This window comes from Lepidochelys olivacea (genome assembly GCF_965140295.1).
Source record: "Lepidochelys olivacea isolate rLepOli2 genome assembly, chromosome: 10".
In the NCBI taxonomy this organism is placed as follows: domain Eukaryota; kingdom Metazoa; phylum Chordata; order Testudines; family Cheloniidae; genus Lepidochelys; species Lepidochelys olivacea.
In genome coordinates this window covers 9096424-9121288 of record NC_140420.1, presented here as the reverse complement: position 1 = coordinate 9121288, position 24865 = coordinate 9096424, and the positions used below count along the sequence as shown (strand labels likewise).

At 52.1% G+C, this 24865-nt stretch overlaps 1 protein-coding gene across 1 annotated transcript; it reads left to right on the top strand.

Annotated features, from left to right (window-relative positions):
* The first annotated feature begins 298 nt into the window (after positions 1–298).
* On the top strand, positions 299–24570 carry ARPC1B (actin related protein 2/3 complex subunit 1B). Its single transcript, XM_084641527.1, has 10 exons — positions 299–464; positions 13037–13110; positions 15509–15613; positions 17035–17257; positions 17367–17474; positions 18503–18709; positions 19529–19604; positions 19692–19888; positions 20407–20497; positions 22971–24570. The coding sequence occupies exons 2-10, from the start codon at positions 13047–13049 to the stop codon at positions 23007–23009; spliced, it is 1110 nt and encodes a 369-aa protein (XP_084497653.1). The 5' UTR covers positions 299–464; positions 13037–13046; the 3' UTR covers positions 23010–24570.
* Positions 24571–24865: the final 295 nt, after the last annotated feature.

Sequence of the window (24865 nt, the reverse complement as noted above, 5' to 3'; positions counted from 1 at the left end):
GAGCCCAGTCACCTCGAATCTGCCAGGTTTCTGGGCCAGATGCGAACGTGGATCGCTGAGCACAGCCGCACTCCCCTGAGCCCCAAGGGCATCTGCCGAGCTGCAGCGAGGGAAGCTCTTTCCAGGCCCTGGCACTTCCAGCTGTTGGCCCCGGAGCCTTGCACCCAGGCCTGGAGCCCTGAGCCAGGGCTCGGGCAGACAACCCAAGCCTGCTGCAGCGGCTACTTCAGCTGGAGGCAGCCTGTGCAGCTTTCTGCAGTCCCCACCCGCCCACGCAAGGAAGTGGTTACATTTCTCAGAGAGGAAAAGGGAAGTCAGGCTACTTCAGAGCGAGAACTCAACTCCTGCCTTTCATTCGGGGCTGGCTCAGCGGCAGTTCGTGTCGACTGCCCAGAGTCCATGAACTAGCTAACCCGCTTTGGAGAGAGAGATTTTCACCCTGCTTTCCTCAGCTTCTCTTCTCGGTAAGTTGGCCGGAGTGTCTTCTCTTTTACCACGGGAACGGGAGGAACCTCTTCTCCTAGCGGAGTTACTGGCTGTGTGTTTAACCCCGGAGTGTGCCACCAAAAGAAAAATCTTTGTTCCTTTTACTTGAGCAGAACAGATCCGGAGCTACGAAACGGCGCTGGGACTGGAATGAACGTCCCCTTCCCCTTTGAATCAATAGGGCCAAAGAGCTGTTGGCTTTTTTTTTTTTTTTCTCTTTCTTAAATGTTTCTTTTCCATTGTAGCATTTTTTCCCCCCCTAGGAGGCCTGAAAGCTCCACGGATTTGGAACAGATCCCTGAGCGGGGAGACCGCAGAAATGAGTGGAAACGGTGTGCTGGACCACAGCCCCGTTAGCCCTGCTGCTGTTCCCAGATCCCTCCCCAGAGATCCCCTCTGCGTGCCCGCTGGGCCTGACTCTCCCCTCGCTTACACGGCTCCCTTCGGGAGAGTTACTTCTGCGTTACACCGGTGGGAGTGAGAGGAGAGTCAGGGCCTCTGTGCCTTCCCCTCCTTGATTTTCCCCCTCTAGCCCTGACATTGACACTCGAGGCGAAGGTGGCTCTTGGCACATATGCCTCGAACCAGCTAGGGGTGCTCTCTTCCCAGCCAAAGGGACAGATCCTGCGCAGATTCCTGCGTCACCGCGCGGGCAAGCGAAGAGGGAAGTGCCCTCCTGGGAGCTCCGAACGGGGCGCTGATCTGCTGGATGCTCCGCTCTTGGATTCGGGGCTTATCGCCGAAACCATCAGGATTTGCTCGCGGGGCAGAGACCTCGCAGCAGCAGGCAGACAGAGAGCTCCTCCCAGTCTAGCGGAGAGGAACTGCCTCGGCTCTGGTGATCTCCGGCCGCCCGGGGCGGGGGGAAGGCGCTGTCAGTGAAATTGGTGCATTTGGAAGAAGGAAGAGAAAACCCTGGCGAGCAGCCGTTGTCACCCTCAGCAATGGGCTGCTGCTGGCTCCCTCTCCTGGTGGGGGGGGGTTGACGGGCACTTGGCCACAATGACAAGGCCAAGCCTGAATCACAGGGGAAATCGATGGGTTGCAGGCCCCTGAGTCACACAGCGTCACCCCGCCGAGTTGGCTGGAGAGGAGGAAAGGAGAGAGCAGAGCGCTCACCCCCACAATGTAGGGAGCGGATGGGTAGAAAGCAGGGGCCTCCCCCTCCCTGCAGCTGTTGCTGGAGTTGATGGGATTGACCGTTGAGGCCCGAGGGCACGGTCAGTAATAGGGGGCTGGGGCAGTGGCCTGACTTGCTCCCATCCCTGCTCTGGGTCTCTCTCTCCCCAGGCTGAAGCAGGACAGTGGAGATGCAATCTTAACCCCTGTGCAGAGCAGGGTGATCAGACGTCCCGACTGTATAGGGACAGTCCCGATATTTGGGGCTTTGTCTGATGTAGGTGTCTGTTACTCCCCACCTCCTGTCCTGATCTTTCACACTTGCTGGCTGGTCACCTTAGTGCAGAGCATGTTAGCTTGCCTCGCCCCACCTCCCACTGGAAAGGGTCAGAGGAGCATTGCTGGACTCCCAAGGGAACACTGATTCTGCCTAGTCTAGCAATAGAGCCCCCCTGATTGACCGTCCAGCGGGGCAGGGGTTAACACGGATGCCCTGCCTGGCTCAGGGCGGGGGCGGGGAGGACGACTATATTAAGCTGCATGTGCTAAATACAATTTCCTGCTGAGCGTTTTCACTAGGGGAGGCAGTTACAGCAGAGAGGCTGATCCAGCATTTTGCCCCTTTCTGACCTAATTCAGCACTCCCCACAACATTTGCAATCAAGGCCTTTCCTTTTGGGCAACTTCCTTAGCTTGGGGCGGGGGAAGAGAAATTGCCCAGCTCTGGATCAAACATTCAGTTACTTCCCCCAGCCTTTGTCTTCATTGGTGAGGCCTTGAGCCTGGGCAGAAAAGGAGTGAAACGAGAGGAAGTTATCTTATTCTAAGCCATATCAGTGCTGGGGATCAACTCATCGGTCTCAGGCAGACAAAGATCCTCAAACTTGCCTTTGTTTTACTTGAGAGAGCAGGTGTCTGATCGTTCCAGGGCGGCGATGTGCAGCCAGCAGATTCAGGAGGTGAATGGGACCGGCTGTTGGAGTGAATGTTAGTATAGAATGAAAGGTGACGAGCAAAGGAGGGTGGAATTTTTCCGGACCCTTTTTTGGTTCTTTGTTGTGCATAAAGGAGACCAGAAAGCTTGTTTTATTAACCTCTGTCCCGCTTTGTCCTTGCATTACAACTTCAGCTCTTATATAGTCTGCCCGGAAAACAAATAGTGGGGCTGTGAAATCAGATGCCAGGCAAGTGAAACCTAACCTCGGAGGGGAAGTGATTATTATTCAGATTGCTTAAAACGCTTGGGTGCAGGCAGCTGGCAGCAAAGCGTCTCCATTTTTAACCATGCAGCCTCCAGCGCCTTCGAGGGAGGGTGAGGAAGGCAGCCAATGAGTCCTCCTGCAAAAGAGGGAAGGCAGAACTGGATATTCCCAAGGCAAAATTAAACAAAACTTCCCCCCTCCTGATATTATTTTAAACCTTTCAGGCTGTCTTGATGCATCGAAAAGAAGGGAACGGGGACACAACTCCCCTTTTCTCCTTTGCAGCTCACTGTTAAAAATGACAGAGACGCAGTAAATGCACCCTTCCCCCAAACCCATCTCTCCTGAAGCAAGGTCAGCTGCTTAGTTCTGGTTAGCAACTTCATGTTTTCTGCTCCAAGCTTTCCCTAACATTAGCAGCCAGGACCAGCTCCTCAAAAATGCCCTGCTTGCAATGGGAGTTAGGCACCTAAATAGGTTTGAGGAGCTGGGCCCAGGCCCCTATTTGCAGCCAGTTTTATTCAGACCGGCCTCCTTAAGCACCCAGCGCAGAAGCCTGCTTGCTTCCTGTGCATCTCACGGCAGCAGTGCAAATGGGATGAGCTGTGGCAGGTTTCAGGACAGCGGCAGCACTGAGTGGTAATCACTGAAATCTAGGGTCTGTCTGGTTCTCATTGGGTCAAACGAATCCCCAGTGTAACCTCATTGACACTTTGATGGGATTATAGCATAGTCCTTTGATGCTCATAACACTGCCCAGGGTTGGCACTGGTCACGTTTCCCCCTTGCAGATGATACGTACAATCTCGCAATAAGACAGAACCTTTGCATTTTTAATACAACGGCCTCCAAAGCTACTTAAGCTTAATTCAATAAGGTTTGTGAGGGACAGTGCAGGAAACTGCCAGATCGGTCACAGCTGGCATTGTGCACTTAGATTTATTACGGGTTTTACAGCTGTGTGCAAATCATCCAGCCTGCAGCACTGCTTGCAACAGGGTTAGTAGGATCATTGGTTTGATCCGCTGTAGTAAGTCCTATGTCCTCCACCATCTCCAGATATTCTCATGAGCAATTCCTTGGAGGGTGTGGCTGGATGTCACAGCTGTTTGAAGCATGGGTAGATGGCACATTATGTGCTGTGGATCTGAGCTTTGCTGGGACTCAAACCATTAGGCATTGGGTTTTGCTAATTCCTGTGTGTGGGGCCCTGTTTCTCTTGCTCTTCACAGGGAGGCTGGAATCTGTTATTAGAGACGTTCCCCCCTCCTTAGCATTCACAGCTGCCAAAAAGTGGGCAATGCTTTTTTGCCTCCAATAATAACAAGCAGCAAACGCTGCAATTAACATCCTGTCTGTCCCGTCCAAGGCTGGCGCAGAGAACAGTGGCAATTTCTGAGGACTCCTCATGAAATTGACTTCTGGGTTCAAATTACCTCTGAGTGCAGCCCAGCTCAGCAAACCGGAGTCTGTTGCTTATTCGATGGTTCCGGTTCCTTCCATAGAGTTGGCCGAGGCCTGTTTAAAGTCAAGGGTAGGTTAATTAAAAAAAAACAACAACTGTAAAAATAACCCCTCCCACTCCAACACTGAGTATTTCAAGAAGCAGAACAGTGGTTCTTTCATTATGAATTCTGTACACTGGCAAAAGCCAGCGGTGAGCTAAGCTAGTGGAAGATATTACTCATGATCTACACTGGGGTTGAACAGCCAGCTTGCTCTTAATAAAAATGTAGATTGATTGCTGAGGAGAGGCGAAGAGAAAGGAACGTTTTAACCATAAGAGTTGAGATGTTTCTAAAGAGGAAGGAACTCACAGAGGAACCAAAGTGAGGCAACTAAGATGAAGCAACCAAGTAGGCTGAGAGATTGCACACTGTTATACAGTGTCGGCAAGATAGTTTCCAGAAGAAGAGGATGACTTCTCATTTAAAAGGTTCTCTGACTTGGGAGCAACTTGTTAAGACGATCATGGTTGATTTTGCTAAGAGAATTTTGATCTTGGTTGATTTTGGAATGGAAGCATCTTGAGGCACATGCGTGCCAGCCCCTGAGCCTTTTAGCCACAGCCTCTGCTGTGTTTTGGGATGTTCAGCGCAACAGCTGAGCATGAGCCAGAGTAAAACCGGTGGCATTTGTATTGACTAAATCGGAAGCTGGACTAAAGCACGCAGCATAGTGACTGCAGACGGAATGACGCCGTGTGTTGCATGGGCAACGCCAACCATTAGACAAAGCTCAAACAAGCACATCTACAAGAGCTACCAGGTCTGACTTGGCTGACTGCATCTCAGAGAGGCACCTCCCAGCAGCCAGACAATGGTTCGTTCTTTTGCAACATCCTGCAGTGGACCCAGCTGGAGGCAGGAAGCCAGGCTAGATGGGCCACTGGTCTGATTCAGCATGACAAACATTTGATCTGAGGTCAGCCTCTTTAATACTGGAATGCCTCCAATCTAGCCATAAAATGCATCCTTATAGGGCAGCTGGGGGTAACTGGTACAGCCCGCTGCTCCGTTCAGGGCGGTGTTGGTGGGAATGGATCACATGATTCTAGCACCAGTGATTGGGAATAGTGAACTGGAAGGCGATCCATGGGGGACTGCCTGGCTCAGGGGATGGGGACACGGAGCATTTCACCACTCGGGCGCCAGCTTGAATCTAATCACGGTTGGTAGTGACAGAAAACTCTTCTCCGCTCCTATTTGTTCCTTGGCTGTGAGCGGCTTGATGCTCCCTGTCTTGGTACCATTCCCTCCAGGTGTCTGATCTCGTCTGGGCTGGGCTGGGACAACGTTAGGGGAGATTTGCACTAAGTCTGAAGCTGCCCGGCTGTCCCCCTTCTATAAATAAATGGAGGACTGGCCTCTCTAGGGCAGTCAACCCAGCACTGAATTCACCCCCTGCCCCCATGGAGACTTAGTGGGGACACGGCCCCCAGTAGGTGACTGTGTCCAACTGCTTGTGGCTTTGAGGGCGAAAGTCAGGAAGAAACCTGAGCCATGGGAAAGAGAAGATTCCCAGCCACAGATAGTCTCCTCAGCACGGAGGCGTCCATGAGGACTCCCAGATGGGGCAGGCTGTTCCCAGTGCACTTAATTCCCAGGCCTGCTGCTGCTACATTCTGCTGCTTGCAGCTGGGGCATCTGAGGAATGTGACAGGCATGTGAAGGAGGGGTCTAAGGCATAAGGATGGGGAGGGGTTAGCACAGCCAGCTGCTCTGTGCTCCAGCTGATGGAGGTTAGTGGCTCTCTGAGATCACACTGAAGGTCCTGGCCAGGAAGAAGGGAGGCTGGCAAGGCAAGCAGCAGTTCCTCTCTGACACTACGAACTTGAAGAATTTTGCACTTCATTCATCTGCAAGGAACCCCAATTCTGGGCTTGGTGCATGTGAATCAGCACCAGATAAGTCACCTCCCCTTCATTAAGGGGCCAGTCAGGACCGTCCATGTGAAGTGGACTGAATGGCACTACTGATATGATCTGCTGACAGATAGTTATGTGCCAGTCACCTGGATTAAGAGGCCATGGAACAGAATGATTTCCTGCACCTCTGCATCAGTACAGCAGACTTTCCCATAAACCGGGTGTAGCTATAAACCAAGAACAAATGTGTCCATTTGGATGGAGCTGTTCCAAGTGTTTTTGATCCTGGCTTTTCTGCCCAATTCTTATCTCCTCTGCCCCAAATGCTGAGAGCTTCCCTGATGTTTATAGACATTACAGAAACCAGAAATCCTGCCTAATGCGTCCATTTGACTGTCACCGCATCCTCCCCCTTTTTATCTCCTTCCACTTGTTGCATCTTGACTTTATCCACCCTACACTGCGAGCTTTGGGTGGACAGTCAGGGACTGTCCTAGGTATGTGTCTGCACAGCAAGGAGCAATGCACTGCCCTGATTGCGGCCCCTATACAATACAGCTGATTTCTATGAGAACATCAGACTAGCCACAAAACCGGATTGAGATCACAAGCGACTTTGTGTTGAGCCTGCTCCAATCCCCTCCTGTAAAACCCCAGCATGTGCTTATGTGCTGAGTCTGTTTGCTTCTGGAGCAGGAACCAGCGCCAAGAAGGTTCATGAGTGATTAGAAAGTCCCTTAACATTCTGAGCCAGCTTCCTGTTTTTTAAGGTTATCAGGACCTTTTTGCTTCCTTTAAAGGCCCTGACTGTGACAGGTTGCTGCCAAAGGGCCATTCCAGGGAGACTTGCAAAGGGAACTGGGGGGGCCTCGCTGTGTGCTTCCAGCAATAAGGCTCGACTGAATGGTAATATCATTGCGAGAGCGCCGCGTCCATCCTGTGGGATGGACCATGAGGCCCTAGCCTAGTCTCTTCTCATTTTGCACCACGAATCTCCCTCCACCAAAGCCAAAGGCATAAGGGGAGTAATTTACCAGACTAAATTAGTAATGCATTCCAGCGCTGACTTGTGAGAATCAGACCGTCTTAAGAAATGCTTGGGGCTACTGACCAGAAAGGGCTGGCCAAAGAGAGAGGAGTTACTGGCTTTTCATCGGTTGGAAATCTGGGTTCAAATCCACCCTTAGGTTAACAATGAATTGGTGGGTCCTCATCCTAGTTCCTAGTGGCCCAAACAACTACACAGGTCATGATTAGTGGAACTGGTCCGAAATCAAATCTGAAATTCAACAGAGAAAAGTGCAAAGTACTACAGTTCAGAAGTAAAAATAAAACGCACAAATATAAAATGGGGAATGACTGGCAAGGCAGGAGTGCTCCTGAACAGGAGCTGTCGTACTGTGTCCAATTGTGGGCATCATGCTTTCGGAAAGATGTGAAGAAACTGGAGAGAGTCCAGAGGAGAGTGTCAAAGTCAGATTCAGGACTCACATAATTTGTCAGACCACGCTGTTTATTAGCAAAGCGCTTTGCTAATGCACCCAGATGTGAGCCCCTCTCTGAGGCTCAAGATAACTTATTTATACAGCTAAGCTAAAGCCAGTTTAACATAAGAGACAAAAGAAAGCAGAAACTGACAAATATACATACATATCTTATTTGCATACTAACGTTTACCAATCTCTTAGCTCAGTAGGAGCTCTAAGTTAATTAGTTTGAGGACCCATTGTCTCACACTCCTTAATGTTTCTCTTCCTAACAACTATATTTCAACAAACCCTTCAAGTAGCATTTCTTTAATGAATTATAATTTCAATATAATTCATTCTACTTTCACAATCCGTCCTTTTGGTCAAGCTACACAATGACCAACAATGACTGGGTTCCACATATCAATCGTTCTTTATCTCTTTGTTCATCAGTGATATTTAAAATCATCAAATTAGCACTCTGGTTTGGGGCAGCTATCTGTGTAGCATGCCTGACACAATTTTGGATACAACAGGAAAGTAACTGAAAACATACAAAAATTATTAGGATTCCAAACAGGAGAGTTAGGGCTCCCTGAAACAACCAGTTTCCTATGCCAGAGAAATTGAAAAGGTTACTTAGCCACTTCCATAAAGAACTTGGCTCTTCGTGGGGAAGATATGCGATTTGTTTTAAGTGGCTAGCACGATCTATTACTTCATTGGTGTTGTCTGGTATATACATACAGCAGTCTTTTCCAGTGAGAGCACAAGTCCCTCCTTTTGCCACCAGCACTATGTCCAATGCCTGACGGTTTTGGAGGGCCATCTGTCGGATTGCCCCTGTTTCTTTGGCCAGGGCTCTTAAACTTTCTCCGGTTTCATTTGCCATTATTTCAGCTACTGCTTGTAACCTTAGGAGCCTTTTTGCATGGTGTATTACGCCCCCTAATGGTATTAAGGAACCGCCAATGGCCTCTTCCCAGGTTAAGGGGCTTACGTTATTTACATACCATTGAGCATCTGTTAAGTCCCTTCTTTTTCGCCTGAAATTGCGGAGGCGTTCTCGAGGGAAGGTTCCTAGCACTCGGAATTGTAGGAAGAGTCGGGCAGGATAACAGATTCCTGACCAATTAGCTGGCAGTGCGGTATAAGCTCTGGTCCCACACACCCAGTGATGGCCTATTAAGGCCGGGAAGGGTTGGTTGCACCCCTTTGTCATATAGGTGTTTGCAAAGGAGGAGGAGTATCCCCCAAAGGGTACAGGGTAATTCTCCTTACGAGAAGTGGTGTTATTTGCATGACATTGAAAGATTGTATTGTTTTCACTAAGGTTACTGTAGGGGGAACATGAGTGATTTCTCTGTTTGATCCCAGGTTGAGAAAAAAATTCATATCTCCATACCCGGCCTGCCACTTTTTAGTTTTGTTTGAATAATCCCATACACCATTGGCCACAATATGCTGAAGGCAACGGCTTTTCCCCAGCTCCAGCCCTGTCCCATTACACACCCAACACCAATGACCTTTTCCCTCCACCACATTTATCCATTTAGATGCATTTATTCCCACCGCTTCCCAAGTATCACTGCTGTTCCATATTTTGTTAAACGGACGAGGCCCTCCAGTGAGGTCTGGGGACTTGAGTGGGATAGCCAGGACAGGATCACCAGTTTGAGAGTGGGCTGGGATGTGGCTGCAGACCCAGCAATTAGAAATATGAAGGGTCTGAGCTATCCACACCTGCTGCTGGATAAAAGAATTGTCATCGTGGTCTCCCCAGACCGTAAGATACCAGCAGCCGAGGAACAGGCCAAGGCGCGTGTTGGAGGCAAGGCTCTTCTGGTTCTGACAACCTCAACGGAGGGAACCGCAGTCACGGTTTTACGCCCACCAGGCAGTAGGCACTAGGCTCGCTACTGCTTTTTTTTGTTCGTCGTCTGCTTCTGGCAACCCTTACGAGAGCGTAGATGGTAAGATATTGCAGACTGTTCCTCTATGTCTTCTTCTGGAGTCAAAATTGACTCTGCGTTGTCCTGAGGTGACGATTGGTTCTCTGGGGATGGTGCCTTCTTACACTGTGAAGCATGTATCCATGCTGCGATGCCAGATAGTTTAACAGCCGTCTGTGTGGTAAGCAGTACCTGATGAGGACCCTTCCACCGGGGCTCCAAGGCGTGCTTTCGATGATGGCGCCGTACGTAGACCCAATCACCTGGCTTGAGGTTGTGGCAAGCGTCGGAGGTGGGTTCCGTGGGCCAGGCGGCTCGAACCTGTGAATGGAAGTGACTTACAGCTTGCATTAGACCCTTGCAATACTGAAGGAGCGCACTGTGAGTCAAGTTCAAATCTGGAACGGGGGTAATGGTCGTCATAGCTCGCATAGGGCGTCCCATAACAATTTCAAAGGGACTTAATTTATGCCTTTGGGATGGAGTGGATCTCATGTCCATAAGGGCTAATGGTAAGGCTACTGGCCAGCTTAATCCTGGAGAATCACAAATCTTAGCACGCTTATTCTTAAGGACACCATTTCGTCTTTCAACTGCACCTGCACGCTGTGGGTGGTAGGGACGGTGCAGCAGGTGTTTGATATGCAATATACGGTCCAGGTGTTGAACAAGTTGTCCAGTAAAATGTGTACCCCGATCACTGGACAGAGAAGCAGGAATTCCCTTGGCAGGCATAATACGATTTAACAAACATTTGGCAACAGACAGTGAGTCAGCCTTGCGACAAGGAACGGCTTCAATCCAACCGGAGAATAAACATACCGTAACCCATATCAATTCATATTGTTGACACTTAGGCATTTGTGCAAGAACGGTGCTTGAGGCAGGCCCAGGAACCCCTGGGCCGCTTTTACAGGTTTACCTGTAAATATTATGGCTTTGGCAAATGGTACAGGCTGCACAGTGGCGGGCTGCAAAAGAGCTAAAATGGGGCGGGGGGGCCTACCATCCTGTCTTTGTTACAGCAGAGACCATCCCCTCCTTTCCGACATGCGAAACACGTGCAGCAGGGCGGCCAGAGATGGGTAGAGTGAAAAGGGGGCTACAAAGGTGCCAGTAGGCGAGCGCCAAAAGGAATCGGGATGTAGAGAGCAACCTTGGGCAACCCAGGATTCTCTCTCGGTTTCTGGGGCAGTCTTAGAGCAGGGTGAGGTCAGTGAGGGACCAGGAGGGTAAGAGGCGAGCAGAGAACAAGGGAATCAGACATTTCGACTAGGCGCGCTGCAGAAGCCACAGCATGCAGACAGGGGGATAAGCCTTGGGCAACAGGGTCTAAAGTGGCAGAGAAATAAACCACTGGGCGGTTCTTTTCTCTGTGCATCTGAGTGAGAACTCTAAGTGCACACCCAGATTGTTCGTGGCAGAAAAGGGTAAAAGGCTTAGGCAGCCCTAAAGCAGGGGCAGAAGCCAAACCCTGTTTGAGGGAAACAAAGGCAGAATTGGGCTCAGGGGGCCACGGCATGGGATCAGGCACAGAGAATTGAGTGAGTTCCTGGAGAGGTTTTGCAAGGGAGGCATATTGGGGAATCCATTGTCTGCAAAATCCAGCCATGCCTAAAAACTTCCGGACCTGGAGTGGGGAGCAGGGTCGGGGAAAGTTAAGGATAGCTTGGACGCGGGTGGGAGAAAGTGCATGGGAACCCTGGGAGAGGAGAAAGCCAAGGTATGTGACAGAAGCTTGACAGAGTTGTAGTTTAGAGCGGGAAGCTTTGTGACCCTTATTTGCTAGGGCAGTAAGGAGCACTAAAGAATCAGTTTCAGAGGCAGACATTGAAGGGGAACAGAGGAGTAGATCATCTACATATTGGGCTAGTGTGGACCTGGACGGGAAAACAAGGTCAGCAAGGTCTCGGGCTAATGCTTGGGAAAAATATGATGGGCTTTCAGTATACCCCTGGGGCAGTGTGGTCCATGTGTACTGTTGCCCCTTGTAAGAAAAGGCAAACAGGAACTGGGAGTCAGGGTGAACCGGGACAGAAAAGAAAGCAGAGCACAAATCAACAACAGACTCCAGCGAGAAACTGCTGAATCGGAATTCATTTGCAAATTGGATACTATTAATTTAGGCTTAAATAGAGACTGGGAGTGGCTAAGTCATTATGCAAGGTAGCCTATTTCCCATTGTTTTTTCCTACCCCCCCCCCCCAGACGTTCTGGTTAAACTTGGATTTAAACTTGGAGAGTGGTCAGTTTGGATGAGCTATTGCCAGCAGGAGGGTGAGTTTGTGTGTGTGTCCCCGGGAAAAAAAAAGGGGGGGGGTGAGAGAACCTGGATTTGTGCAGGAAATGGCCCACCTTGATTATCATGCACATTGTGTAGAGAGTGGTCACTTTGGATGGGCTATTACCAGCAGGAGAGTGAGTTTGTGTGTGGGGGGGTGGAGGGTGAGAAAACCTGGATTTGTGCTGGAAATGGCCCAACTTGATGATCACTTTAGATAAGCTATTACCAGCAGGACAGTGGGGTGGGAGGAGGTATTATTTCATGATCTCTGTGTGTATATAAAGTCTACTGCAGTTTCCACGGTATGCATCCGATGAAGTGAGCTGTAGCTCACGAAAGCTCATGCTCAAATAAATTGGTTAGTCTCTAAGGTGCCACAAGTCCTCCTTTTCTTTATGCGAATACAGACTAACACGGCTGTTACTCTGAAACCTATAATTTCAATATAATTCATTCTACTTTCACAAGAGCAACACAAATGACAAAAGGTTTAGGCAACCTGTCCTATCAAGAAAGATTTTAAAAATTTGGTTCGTTTAGTCTTGAGAAAAGAAGACTAAAAAGCAACCTAGTAACAGGCTTCCAATATGTGAAGGGCTGTTGTAACGAGGACTGTCATCGATTGTTCTTCATCTCCACTGAAAGCAGGACAAGAAGTCATCAGCTTAATCTGCAGCCAGGGAGATGTAGATGAGCTATTAGGGAAATGTGTCTGTTAGGATAATTACGCTCTGGAATAGAGTTCCAAGGGGGACTGTGGGATCTCTGTCCTTGGAGATTTTAAGAACAGGTTGGCCAACATTGGTCTAGGTGTACTTGGCCTACCTCACTGCAGTGGGCCGGACTAGATGACCTCTCACGGTCCCTTCCAGCATTTCATTTCTATGGTTCTATGAAAGCCAATTGAAGACAATGGAGCTATGCAGATTTACACCAACTGAGGAACTGGCCTTTGGTTTCAGTTGTCATTGAACACCAATGTGAGAATCACCATGAATCTGCCGAGTCAGGCAATGATTGGGTGACCAGTGAGCAGATTCCAGTTTACTGCCCTTACAGTGGCTTGATCCTTTGGTGGCTATTTCCTTTAGATGTGGCTGACAAGGGCCGTCTTGTAACCTGGCTATTACATCTGTGCTTTTTCACTTTCATTCCAGCTGAAAAGCCATGGCCTACCACAGCTTCGTGCTTGAACCAATCAGCTGCCACTCCTGGAATAAGGACAGAACCCGTAAGCATACAGATCCCCTCTCCTCCATGTGCCCTAGCACCAGGGGGTGAAAACAGGTTACGCTGATATAACTGAGTTAGCAGAACTGGCCCCTGGTATGGATGGAACATGCTGCACTGGTAAAGGTCCCTTTTCCCAGGCCCCAGCCCCAGAGCGCAGAGTGCAGAGCTGGCCACGCTGGCGTCCCTTCAGGGCTGGCTCACAAGACTGCTTCCCGTGTTCTCCCCAGCCACCAGCTCCCCCCAGATGTGCAGTCTGTGGAGACTCCTCGCATATGACTTTGCCAAGTGCAATGACACACTGGGCTGGGCCTATGACCTAGTCATGCTGTTTGTCAGAAAGAAGAGCTACAATGTTCATCCAGGTTCTGAGCGCCTTAAACTCGGCAGAGGGGTTTTCAAATCCGGGACCCTAACAGAGAGAGGGGGCCATTTGCAAAGTCCAAGTCCCAGTTCCAAACACCCAGCAAGTCTGGTGGAGGGGGGGGGGCAGATCCCAGAGTTTGCTTTTGTCCTGTCTCTGAAGCAGTTCGTACAGAGGGATAATGCCCAGAAGCAAGTGGGGAACACATCTGGGAGATGTTCCAGCAGGCTCCCACTCCATGTCTCCCTAGCAGGAGATTGGGGTCATGTAGGAGGAGGCTCAGCCTGGTGCAGCCAGCTTAGAGAGAGGATTGTGCAGCCCCGTTTACTTGGAGCTAGGCGCACCATATGTGCTGCGTTCCAAGGGGCCCAGCCCCCATGGTGCAGCCGTGGGCAGAATTGAGGTTGGAGGGAACAGACTGTTACTGTTAGTAACACAGATAAATACATTTCAAGACAATCTGAGCTGCCTTTGTGGCCTGTTGGCAGAGTCCCAAGGCGATTCATGGTGAGCGACACTGTCTCCCCAGCCATGGCGCCCCGGGGTGGAGGGCATAAAAGGGCTGCAGTGAGCACGGAGTGGCTCACCAGAACAAAAAGCACTTTCTGTAGGGGGCAGGGGGAAATAGGCCATGCGGCTGGCTGTAGGCAGGATGGGGTGGGCACAGGGGGCCACCCCTCGACAGCTGGCATTCCAAAGGGAACCTCCCAGCAGAACGGCTCACCCGATGTGGGCGGAGCCTCTTCTGGTGGTGGGCGGGGCCTCTTCTGGTGGTGGGTGGAACCTTCTTCCCACTTGCCAGTTTAACTCGGAGCTGAAAATCAACGCCGGGGGCTGCACAGTGGTAGCAGACTGGGGCATAGATGGGCTGGGTCAGAGGCGCTCAGCTAGGACAATCCACATTCAGCTGCTCCCCTCCAGCACTAGGTCTCACCTAGCTTCACCCAGCTGCCTCTTCCCCTTGTGCTACTGCCCTCAGATACTTGGGGCCTTAGCAACGGGAAAGATCTAAGCTATGCTTGAACAAGGCCTCAGGCTCCCCTTCGTGTCCCTTTTAAAACCTCCACCTTCCTGCGTAGAGGCCCCTGCCCACCACATGCTAGTGCCAGGTTCACCAGCACGCAGGCGCCGACTTTCCCGCTCCGCCCCAGGCTCCACCCCCAATCTGCTCCTTCCTCCAAGCCCCCGCCCCCCCACCTCTTCCTGCCCCTGTTCCCCCCCCAACCCTAGCGTGCCCTGTCCTCGCTCCTCCCCTTCGCTTCCTGCACCCCGCGAAACAGCTGATCCGCGGCGGGCAGGAGGCACTGGGAGGGAAGGGGAGGCCCTGATCGGTGGGGCCTGCCCACGGGTGGGAGGCGCTGAGGGGTGAGGGAGGAGCTGATCGAGGGGCTGCCAGTGGGTGCTGAGCACCCATCATTTTTCCCTGTGGGTGTGCCAGGGCTGGCGCACCCCCGGAGTGGGCATCAATTCTCTCCTAGCACCTCTCTTTGTCACTGTACACAGCGACCCCCCACCCCAGCCCCGCGTCACAAGGCAAGGGGGATGTGGCTTTCAGGAGCTTTCCCACAACAGCGAACTCAGTATCCGCTGAGTGTGCATTACAAGCTGGGCTCCGGCTCCAGACTCAGGGTCACAGAGCAGGCAGCCCCGGGGAAGGTACCAGCAGTGGAAGGTTGAACGAGGAACGGCTGGGGACTGGGGTTGCTCAGAGCGAGCCCCTTTGAAGTGTACAACTATTCCATTGGCTCTGGTATTCGGCCTCCGGCTGCAGCTGGCAGCTGTTGCCGAGCCAACCTCCCAGCCCCTGGCACTAGTCAGGGTAGAGGCTTTCCTGCCTGACCCTTGTGGGCCATAAGCGAACACCCTGAAGCTTGAGACTGGCCTTTCTCACCATGAGCTCGGCCTGAATAGCCACTTGCCGTAGTCATGCGCATCCGGCTTTTCATTGGAACCCAGCTGCAGTACTTAACCCCTCGCGCCCCCCTGCCGCACCCCCCCGGCGGCTGGTCACGTAACCGCCGTTACTGTTCCACAGAGCTTGCCATCTGCCCCAACAACCACGAGGTCCACATCTACAAGAAAGCTGGGGAAAAGTGGAACAAGGTCCACGAGCTGAAGGAGCACAACGGGCAGGTGACAGGTGAGACAATGCCTCATTGGGCCAAGGGTCCCCCTTCTCTGAGAGCAGCCAGGCAACACTGCCCCTAGACACAGCCGCATGCGAGCGACGGGGCTGGAGGAGCCAGATCCCCGGCGACTGGGAGGGCTCCCTGCTCGGCAATGTGCTCAGAAGGACGCGCGTGTCTCTGCAGTGGGGGGGGGGGACGGGTGGCCTTGCAAGCTTGTCCCTCCTGCAGCCAGAACCCCTCAGGTTGCACTTGGTCATCTTGCTAACTAAGCAGGGTTGGGCTGGATCAGCCCTTGGACGGGAGCCATCCATGGAACACAGCCGTGCTGCCGGAGATTGTGGCGTATGCGCTGCGCTGTCTTTCAGAGGAGATCCTGACCCGGGGTCATTAAGATCCCGGGGCACTTTCCACAACAGTTCATGTACTGGCTGAATTCCCCATTGGTCTCATTCTTCACTCCCTGTACTGAACGGTTGTGTTGCTGTAAGCTGTCAAACAGCTGCTATGTTCCACCCAGAGGTGGCCGCATTTCAGGGGTGAGTGAAGGAATTTATATAAATTGTTAAGCAGTGCGGGATCTTGTGAAAGGAACAGTGGAAATCTAAGCTTTTGCTGTTAGCCAGCTGAGGGCAGAAGCAGCTGAAAGGACCTCCCCAAGGTTTAAATTGAGAGGGGAGTTGCAGCTAACAGGAGAGATGGCTTTAAGCCATCATTAAAGCTGATCTGGGGCAGGGACTGTCAGGTGGCAGCACCTTGGAGTTCAGGACCTCAACACGCTGTCACTGCAAGGACGGGGAGAGACAGAGGCTTGGAGTGGCATCAACAGTCTCCAACTGGAACAGCATCCAGCCCTGTCCTGCCCCTGGTAGGCCTTCTCGGGAGGGGATTGATCCTACTTCCTCAAAATGAATACGCTTGCAGCTTCCCGCCCCCAAAGATCTGTCGTTTGACAGGCTGCCTAGCTGAGTCGTTCTAGGAGGTCGTGGCTCTGTAGCAGGAACCCCACATCCAGCTTGGCAGCCTGGAGCACTGAACATGAAATGGCACGAGTGAAAAGGGCAGGGCGGGGGAGAGGGGAATTTTGGAAGTGGAGGCTGGCAGCAGAGGGGGAAGGAAAGGGCAAGGGTGCCCCCTGCTGGCCATTTTGTTGGTTTTGTCTCGCCAGCTTTCCAGGGGGCAGTAAACTGATGCCGGTAATGGAGCCAGGGCTTTGGGTCAGGCCTAAACACCCGTACCCCTGAGGCCCCTTAAACCCAGCTGTGAATGTGGTGACTGGGGAGGGGCTCAAAGAGCTGGGGAGAAAGGAGTTTGGGAGCACAGTCATAGATCTTCAGAAGGAACCATTACATCATCTAGGCTGCCCTCCGGCAAAGGCTGCCCTCCCTCAGCACTCCCCGTCCCCGCCCTACCCACACGGCTCTCTGCATTTCAGGCATCGACTGGGCCCCCGATAGCAATCGCATCGTGACCTGTGGGACGGACCGGAACGCCTACGTGTGGACCCTGAAGGGCAACGTCTGGAAACCCACCCTGGTTATCCTGAGGATCAACCGCGCCGCCCGCTGCGTGAAGTGGTCCCCCAAGGAGAACAAGTTTGCTGTGGGCAGCGGCTCCAGGGTCATCTCCATCTGCTATTTCGAGCAGGAGAACGACTGGTGAGTCCTGGCCCTTTGGAGCCCTGGAGGACCGTGCTCCAAGGGGGTAGGGCGCCTCTGCCCTGCCGCTGAGTCAGGCACCATGCTACCTGCTTGTCTTGTGCCCTAGGTGGGTTTGCAAGCACATCAAGAAGCCCATTCGCTCGACCGTCCTCAGCCTGGACTGGCACCCCAATAATGTTCTGCTGGCTGCCGGCGCCTGTGACTTCAAATGCAGGTGAATTAAGAGTCCTTGAGGAAACACTGAGCCCCGGGGATGGTAAGGAACAGGGGGTTCTGGAAAGGAACAGGAAGGCTGCTTTCTAGTGGGGCACCCTCACCCTGTCTGGACGGACGTGCTCTTTGGCGCTCCAAGGTTAGAAATGGGGCCGTGTTGGGGTTTGGATGATGACCCCGCTGGGGTTAGGGCTTGCACAGAACTGCCTCTCCCTTTGCTGTGACCCGTCACTTTCCTCAGGGAAAGCGGATATCACCCTCCTCCCCTGTTTATTTCTGACTAGAAGTGGGCCCTAGATCAGAGATCCCCAAGCTTTGGGGAAGCCCTGACCCTGGATTGGATCCTAGCTGTGCAGCTCAGGGCCATCGCTGGCTCTTCAGAACCAGAAACGTCCACTGGGCAAACAGCAAAGCCTCTCGCGTGAGAGTAACAAGGGACGATCATGGGACTAAAATAAAGATCCAGGCAGCAGCTGAGAGGTTGGGTTTGCCAGATCTAGGCAGGACTGGGCCCTCCAGGGCTGGGAGTGTCATTCAGGACCCGGGATGCGTGAGGGGAGTCTCCACGTGGCAGCATTGCCTCCCTGGCTGATGATAAAGCAGGTGGGATCTTGGTATCAGTGCTTGCCTTAAGCATCCATTAGGGACCTTCCCCTTTGTTGTTCCCCACCCTGGGGGTGTCTCATTAGTGATGTGGCTCAGCTCCCTGGCAAAAGCTCCGTCACCTGTGGCCCTTCTTAACACAGCTGGGCCTGGATCAGGAATGAGTGAGGCCTGTCGGGGGGGCAGGGGGAGGAGAGAAAACTCCCCCTTCTGGGTTCTAACAATGCTCAGCTCTTCTCTGGAGCTCACCGTTCATCCCAGGGGCACAGAGAGGGCCAAGGGACTTGCTCAAGGTCACACCAGCCAGGATTACAAACCTGGGCGCCCAACTCCTCAGCCATGGCCCAGGCTGCTGGACGCTGCTGCTTCTCGGGCTACCAGCACCATTCATCCAGCAGCCCAGATCTGTGCTTCGGCTCCCCATAGGATTTTCTCGGCCTACATTAAGGAAGTGGAGGAGAGGCCGTCCCCCACACCGTGGGGCTCCAAGATGCCCTTTGGGGAGCTGATGTTTGAGTCGAGCAGCAGCTGTGGCTGGGTCCACAGCATCTGCTTCGCTGAGAGCGGCAACCGCGTGGCGTGGGTCGGCCACGACAGCACCGTCTGCCTCTGGGACGCCAACAAGAAAACGGCGTAAGTGGGACTGGTTTCTTTAACTGAGCAGGATGTGCCAGCTGCAGCCAGGACACCTGCATCTCCAGTGCGGCTGGCTGGACGCACAGCGGGGCAAACCCCAGCTCATGGGAGAAGCCCTTGTCTGCACAGAGCAGGGAGGTTTACGAGCGTGGGACTGCAATTTAAGGCCGGGTGAAGGGCTGAGCTGGCTGCAGGTAGCCTGGAAGCTGAAGCGGCCGGGGATTGGGTATTTCAGACCCAAGGCTGAAAGCCTGGCTCTGCCCCATGTGCTGATCCACTGTCATGGGGCATGGGGCTCTGTAGTCAGAGGTCTGGGAATGAGCAGGGTGGGTTGCTAGCACCGGGGCTGATTGCTGAGCCATCTGCAGGTCTAGCCTCTCTTGCTTCTCTGCTGGTGCTGCAGCCACCTCTGGGGGCAAAAAGTGGCAGCAGCTGGACACTCGCAAATAGCCTAGGGCAGCATGCGAAGCCTGAATCCAACACACTGCATCCAGCGCCATCTCCTGCCCCTCTCCCAGCCACGTACCAACCCAGCCAGATCCTGCCCTGCCAGGCTGCCAGGGCAAGGAGGGGACCACGCTTCTATCTCCCCGCTAAATTGGCCCCTTTCCACTGCTCACCCTGTGGTGCTGGAGACCAGGATGGGCTCCGCCCAAGGAAGGGCCGGCTAAACCTGGATGCAGTCTGGCTCACTGCTCGCGCTCAGGAAATCTGGGGTGCCTGTTACGTTCCCTGGTGGTTCCAAGGAGGATATGATGTGAAGCCAGAAGGCTGCTCAGAGGTGCTAACCGCTCTTGGCTTCCTCTCCCCCCCTAGAGTCGCCTCGTTGTCTGTAGAAACTCTGCCACTCCTAGCTGTCACCTTCATTACCGAGAACAGCCTGGTGGCCGCGGTAAGTCTGTGGCTCGCGCTGGGAAGCTGAGTGGCTGCTCTGGTGTCTGGCAGCATTGAGCAGAACACACTGTTGGTCTTTCCCCAGGGCCACGACTGCTACCCGATGCTCTTCACCTACGATGAGAGCCAGGGCTCGCTGACCTTTGGTGGGAAGCTGGACGTTCCCAAGCAGAGCTCCCAGCGTGGCCTGACCGCTCGCGAGCGCTTCCAGAACCTGGATAAGAAAGCCAGCACTGAGACCAACAACGTCATCCTGGAAACACTGCACAAGAACAGCATCAGGTAAGTGGCGGGTGGGGCACCAGGAGACCCTGCTGCACGTTAGTCCTGGAGACAGGGTCAGGGATGGAGCTAAGTCCTGCCAAACCCAAACTCCAGAGCTGCCTCCTCACTTCAGTTCTGACCACGATAGCATGGGAGTGGCTAAAGTGGAGGCTTGTACTGCAGGAGGCCAAAAGCGGAGGCTTGCACTGCAGGAGCATCTCCCTGGCCATTCTGCCAAGACAACCTGCTTCCCCTTGCTGGAGCCCACTTGCCTTGTTAGCTGGGAGAGCCCCTGCTGGTGGCCTTCACAACTGAAGGTGGTGAGTTGGGTTGCACGATACAGAAATTTGGGCAAAGCTCTCCTGTTGGAGCCAACCTTCCCGTGTGGCAGGCATGGAAAGGTGGTAGGTGTTAAAATAACGCCAGAGCTTAATAAACTCCTGAGTCGAACACGCCAGCTTCGAAAGACTATCAAATGTCGAGGCCAGGGAAGCCAAATGCTAGCTGACTTTCCAGTGTCTGTCTCTGCTCTCCAGCCAGATTTCCGTGATTGCCGGTGGCAAAGCCAAGTGCTCCCAGTTCTGCACCACAGGAATGGACGGGGGGCTGAGCATCTGGGATATCAAGGTAAACAATCCCAGCAGGGACCGGAGAGGTGTTTGCAAGTTTTGGGGCTTCCTTGGGTCACCTCAGATCACAGCCTGAGGGCCAGGCCCTGCTCGCAGTTCTAGTAGCATCAGTGTCTGCACTGCGGCCAGCTGCAAAAGAAAACGGCACGCGGCCCCGCAGCCCTTCTACACGAGCGTATTGCTGGCTCCGGATAGTGGCATTTCTGCAATCACCGTGGGTGGGATTCTCAGACGCACCTGGCGTTGGCCTAACTCTCCCAGGCCAACTCTGAGCCCTTAAACAAGCAGCGTTTTTATTTAGTGGGATTGTTTTCAAACTGTTGGCATGAAAGACCCAAAGAGCAGGGGAAACCTCCACAGACATTTCAAATTACTTCTTTGGGAGCCGCGTGTTGTTTAACCACAATTATTAGGCTGTTTGTAAAGCTAATCTCTGCCCTGATTGCGCTTTCTCGTTGCTTTTATTACACCTGTTAGCAGCATTTGGCTGCTGATTAGCAGCAGGTAACAAAATTCACACTACCCGGAAGGACTTAGCAGAAGCCTTTTGCCTGATTACAAGGCTAGACAGCAAGAAGGAAGCTGGGTTCTCTCTGTTGAAAGTGCTCGGGAGACGTTATATTGTAACAAAAGGTTCCATTTCATGTCAGCATCCCACTGATTTGCAATTCTGTGACACCCAAATGCCTGGGAGCTACGGCCCAGCACCGAACACTGCTTGCAGGCCAGTCCTGGTACTGAGAGCACATACCCTTTACCTAACACTGCACTACCCAGACTCACAAAGCCACCGCGTGGTTCCCCAAAGCAGTGCTAGGAGCTGATGGCACTGAACGCTAGCTGTTTGCTGGTGCAGGCATATAGCTACTAATTGTTATTGCCCCTGCCAATGTGCCATTCTCTGCTGCCACTGGCTAGCTCCAGGAGGATCTGTGGTCACAGGAGGCTATTGCCTCGCCTTCATACCCCACAACATGGATCAGCTTTTCAACCTTTTCTTCTGTTAAAAGCTATTCAACAGGCCAGAGGGAGTGTTCCACGCCGGCGCTGCACCCATCACAGCCACTCTCACATGAGCACGAACGATTGAGTCATTGTGTAATAAACGCTGCTTGGAATGGGATCAGACATGCATCAGAATGAATGCCACCTCGCCTCTGGCTCTCATCTGGTGCGACTCCACCCATTCCAGCACAGCTAGTAACATTCTGCGGGGACGCTCTGTCCATGATTTGACCTACCCAGATAGTTCTCCAGGCTAGTGAGGAATATTCCTGGGATGGTATTTTTAAAATTCAGCCTGATCAAAGGGAAATTTAGAACATGACACTAGCCCTGCTGATTAGAGGATCCTGCAAAAGAAATGAACACACCCAACTGGCTCTGACAGACAGGTGACTTGAACAGCCCTTTGGAGCAATGGAGAGTTGTAAATGCGAAGCACCACAGAAGAGCATGCCATGATTTCTCCTCTTGGTGCGAGGGGGGGTGGGGGAGATGGGGTGGTTGGGGAATGCTAAATGCATGCTAGCCTCTATTTTTACATAGATGGACACGTCTAGCTATGCCCCCCGCAGCATAAAACAAATACAGGCCATGGTCTACATCAGAGGTCTCAAACACGTGGCATGCGGGGTTATTTCCTGCGGCCCACCAAACTCCCCATGCCCCCTCCAAGAGTTATTTCCTGCAGGCCACCAAGCTCCCCTCCCCCCAGCATGCCGCATCCCCGCTCCTCTGCCTACCTCAAGTGCTTCCTGCCACCAAACAGCTGTTTGGCAGCACTTAGCGCTTTCCAGGAGGCAGAGGGGAGGAGCGGAGAGCCACACGCACAGGGGAGGAGGCGGGGCAGGTATTTTGGGAAGGGGTTGGAATGGGGGCTGGGAAGAGGTGGGGCAGGGGCAGGGCCTCATGGAAGGGGTGGGGTGGGGCTTTTGTACCTATGTATGAAAAGATGTCAGCGATGTGGCCCTTGGGCCAACATTCTAGTCCTCATGTGGCCCTCGTGGTGACTCGAGTTTGAAATCCCTGGTCTACATCCAGTTTTTGCAGTTTCGGTGTGTCCACACTAAATCACACCCTTAGTGGTAGGAAGATGCTCTACAGAAATGTGGCTTAGTTCCCTTCCCATATGGAATCCGTTATACCGCTATGACTGCGTCCACAGTAGCGGGGTGGTGTTGCAACACTAACTCTAGCCATACAGCTAAAGGAGTGCATCTCGCATGTGTAGACAAGGCTTACGAGATGAGGGTACAGCGGGCCCTGCATTAGAGAGGTGCTGGTTGAGAGGCAAGGAGTCTGCTGCAGGAAGCAGGCATATGTCCATGGCTTGTGCTTGCACTCTGGCCGAGCGAGCCAGTCCCCGAATTTGCAATGGCCAGGCTGCCCGGACGTGTTTCTTCATTCACTGTGCTCTCACACACTCGGAGAAAAGTGTTTGTTAGAAATCTGTGCTGTTTTCCTTGTAGAGCCTGGAGTCCGCACTGAAGGATCTCAAGATCAAGTGACAGAGCCTGTGGGGAAAGGCCAGTTGCAGCACTGCCAGCCTCACTCTCTTATTCCAATTCTGCTTGCTTCTTTTTCTGTAAGATGTTGAGTTTAGATCAAGACGACTGATATTTGCAGAGACACATCTCCCCTGGCAACGGTACAACTGCCTGGGCTCAAAGGCACTTGGGAGACTTGTCAGCTGAGGTAAATTAAGTACAAAGAAATTAAAGCGTTTTTTTTTTAAAGACTTTTTTTAAATTTTAAAACAGTGCACCTATGCTGGTCATAAATTGCTTAAAAGAAACAGAAAATAAAGTGTCTTTTTCATGTAAATCAAGCGGCTGCTTTCTTTCTCCTATATATTGATGTCAGTGTCACTGTTAAGTTCTCCCCGAGGTAGCAGATATCATGGGGGAGTCTCCTAGTGCTGTCTCCGCATCTGTTTCACACCTCATAACCACTTCCTGTGTCAAACAATTGCTGCAATGCCGCCTGGCACCCTTCATTGCCAGAACAGCAGCAGCTTTTGTCTGGGAAAGGCTGGGAGGGGTTCTGCTCATGCCTGCCTCAGCCATGAACAGCCCCACCCAGTCTGCTTGAAGACAAGCAGGTTTCCCAACCTGCAATGCTGCTGTGCTGGTTTCATAACTCTACCTGCAAACACATGACCCAAAGCTTGCACCTCCAGCGGGCCATCCTCACGGTTGAGTTCAGCACAGCTTCCAGACAGGTTGGGGCTTTTCAAAGACGCGAATAACAAGCTGTGTGGTGTGTGGCATGTTATCTTTCCAAAGCACTTAAAGATACAAGGGGATAAAGATGGAAGGGGAAAAAAAAGAAAAAAAAGATCGTTCCCATTGGATTTTAACCAGTCATGTCCACTTCTAAACGTCTCCTTCTCCAGGCAATGCCAGGTCACTGCATTGCTTCCTGCTCATTTATACAGACTTCCAAGGATCATGTTCTGGCGCTCAGCTAGAGGACAACTCTCTCCCAGTAGCTGAGTGGCATTTTTGATTGTTGGAGTTTACATCTCCACTGTGTCTGATCACAGGTGGTTCTGAGAGACACTTTTGAGACAGGTGTTTAACATGGGAGACTCCATGCAGGACAGATTATCAGACACTGATCAAACCTTCACAGATACATCACACTCCCCCTACAAACATTCAGGTCAGGGCTTTCCATTCTAAATACACCCTCTTTTTCTTCCCTCCAGAAACCCCACACTAACCCCCACTCTGATGCCACCCAATTCTGAATGGTGTAACAGTCCAGGGTTAGCTCTATCCACACTGAAGAGGACATGGATTGAAAGAAGCTAGAGGACAGTTATCCCCTTCCACTAGACTAGCCAAATGTGTGTGTAGAGCAGATCGAATGAGATGTCCACCAGAGCCAAGCAGGGAAAGCACGTTACCTTCAGGCTGCAGCTGTCGGTACAGTCCAGACACTCCTATCAGACTTGTCCTATTGGCTCCATTTTGACAGTGCAAGCGGCACAAAATGCCAGGAAAGCACAGCAAAACTGAGACATGAAATAGCAAGTCACCATCATAGCTCACAGGCACTGGGCATCTCCCACAAGTTGTTGTAACTGGAAACCCCGCAGAAGCACACCCGGTGCCCATGAAGTTTCATGCTGACATGCACAAAAGACAAGAGCAAAGCGTTTACGATAATTTAAATTTTAATCAGCCAAATATACACGTTTGGGTTGTTTGTTTTTTTTTTTAAATTTATTGAGTTTTTCTTTTTATCTGGATGTTGGTACAATCAATGAAGGCTTTGCTTTAAACAAAGGATGATGTGGTTAAAAACTGACACTATCCCTAGTCAGAGGAGAGAAAAAAGGAGGGAAAAGGGTGGGGGT

Excerpts from the sequence above, each read along its gene's own strand:
- ARPC1B (XM_084641527.1), top strand. The coding sequence starts at position 13,047 with ATGGCCTACCACAGCTTCGTGCTTGAACCAATCAGCTGCCACTCCTGG. Across the intron at positions 17,475-18,502 it reads GCCTGTGACTTCAAATGCAG|GATTTTCTCGGCCTACATTA; the intron begins GTGAATTAAGAG and ends GGCTCCCCATAG. Across the intron at positions 19,889-20,406 it reads CTGCACAAGAACAGCATCAG|CCAGATTTCCGTGATTGCCG; the intron begins GTAAGTGGCGGG and ends TCTGCTCTCCAG.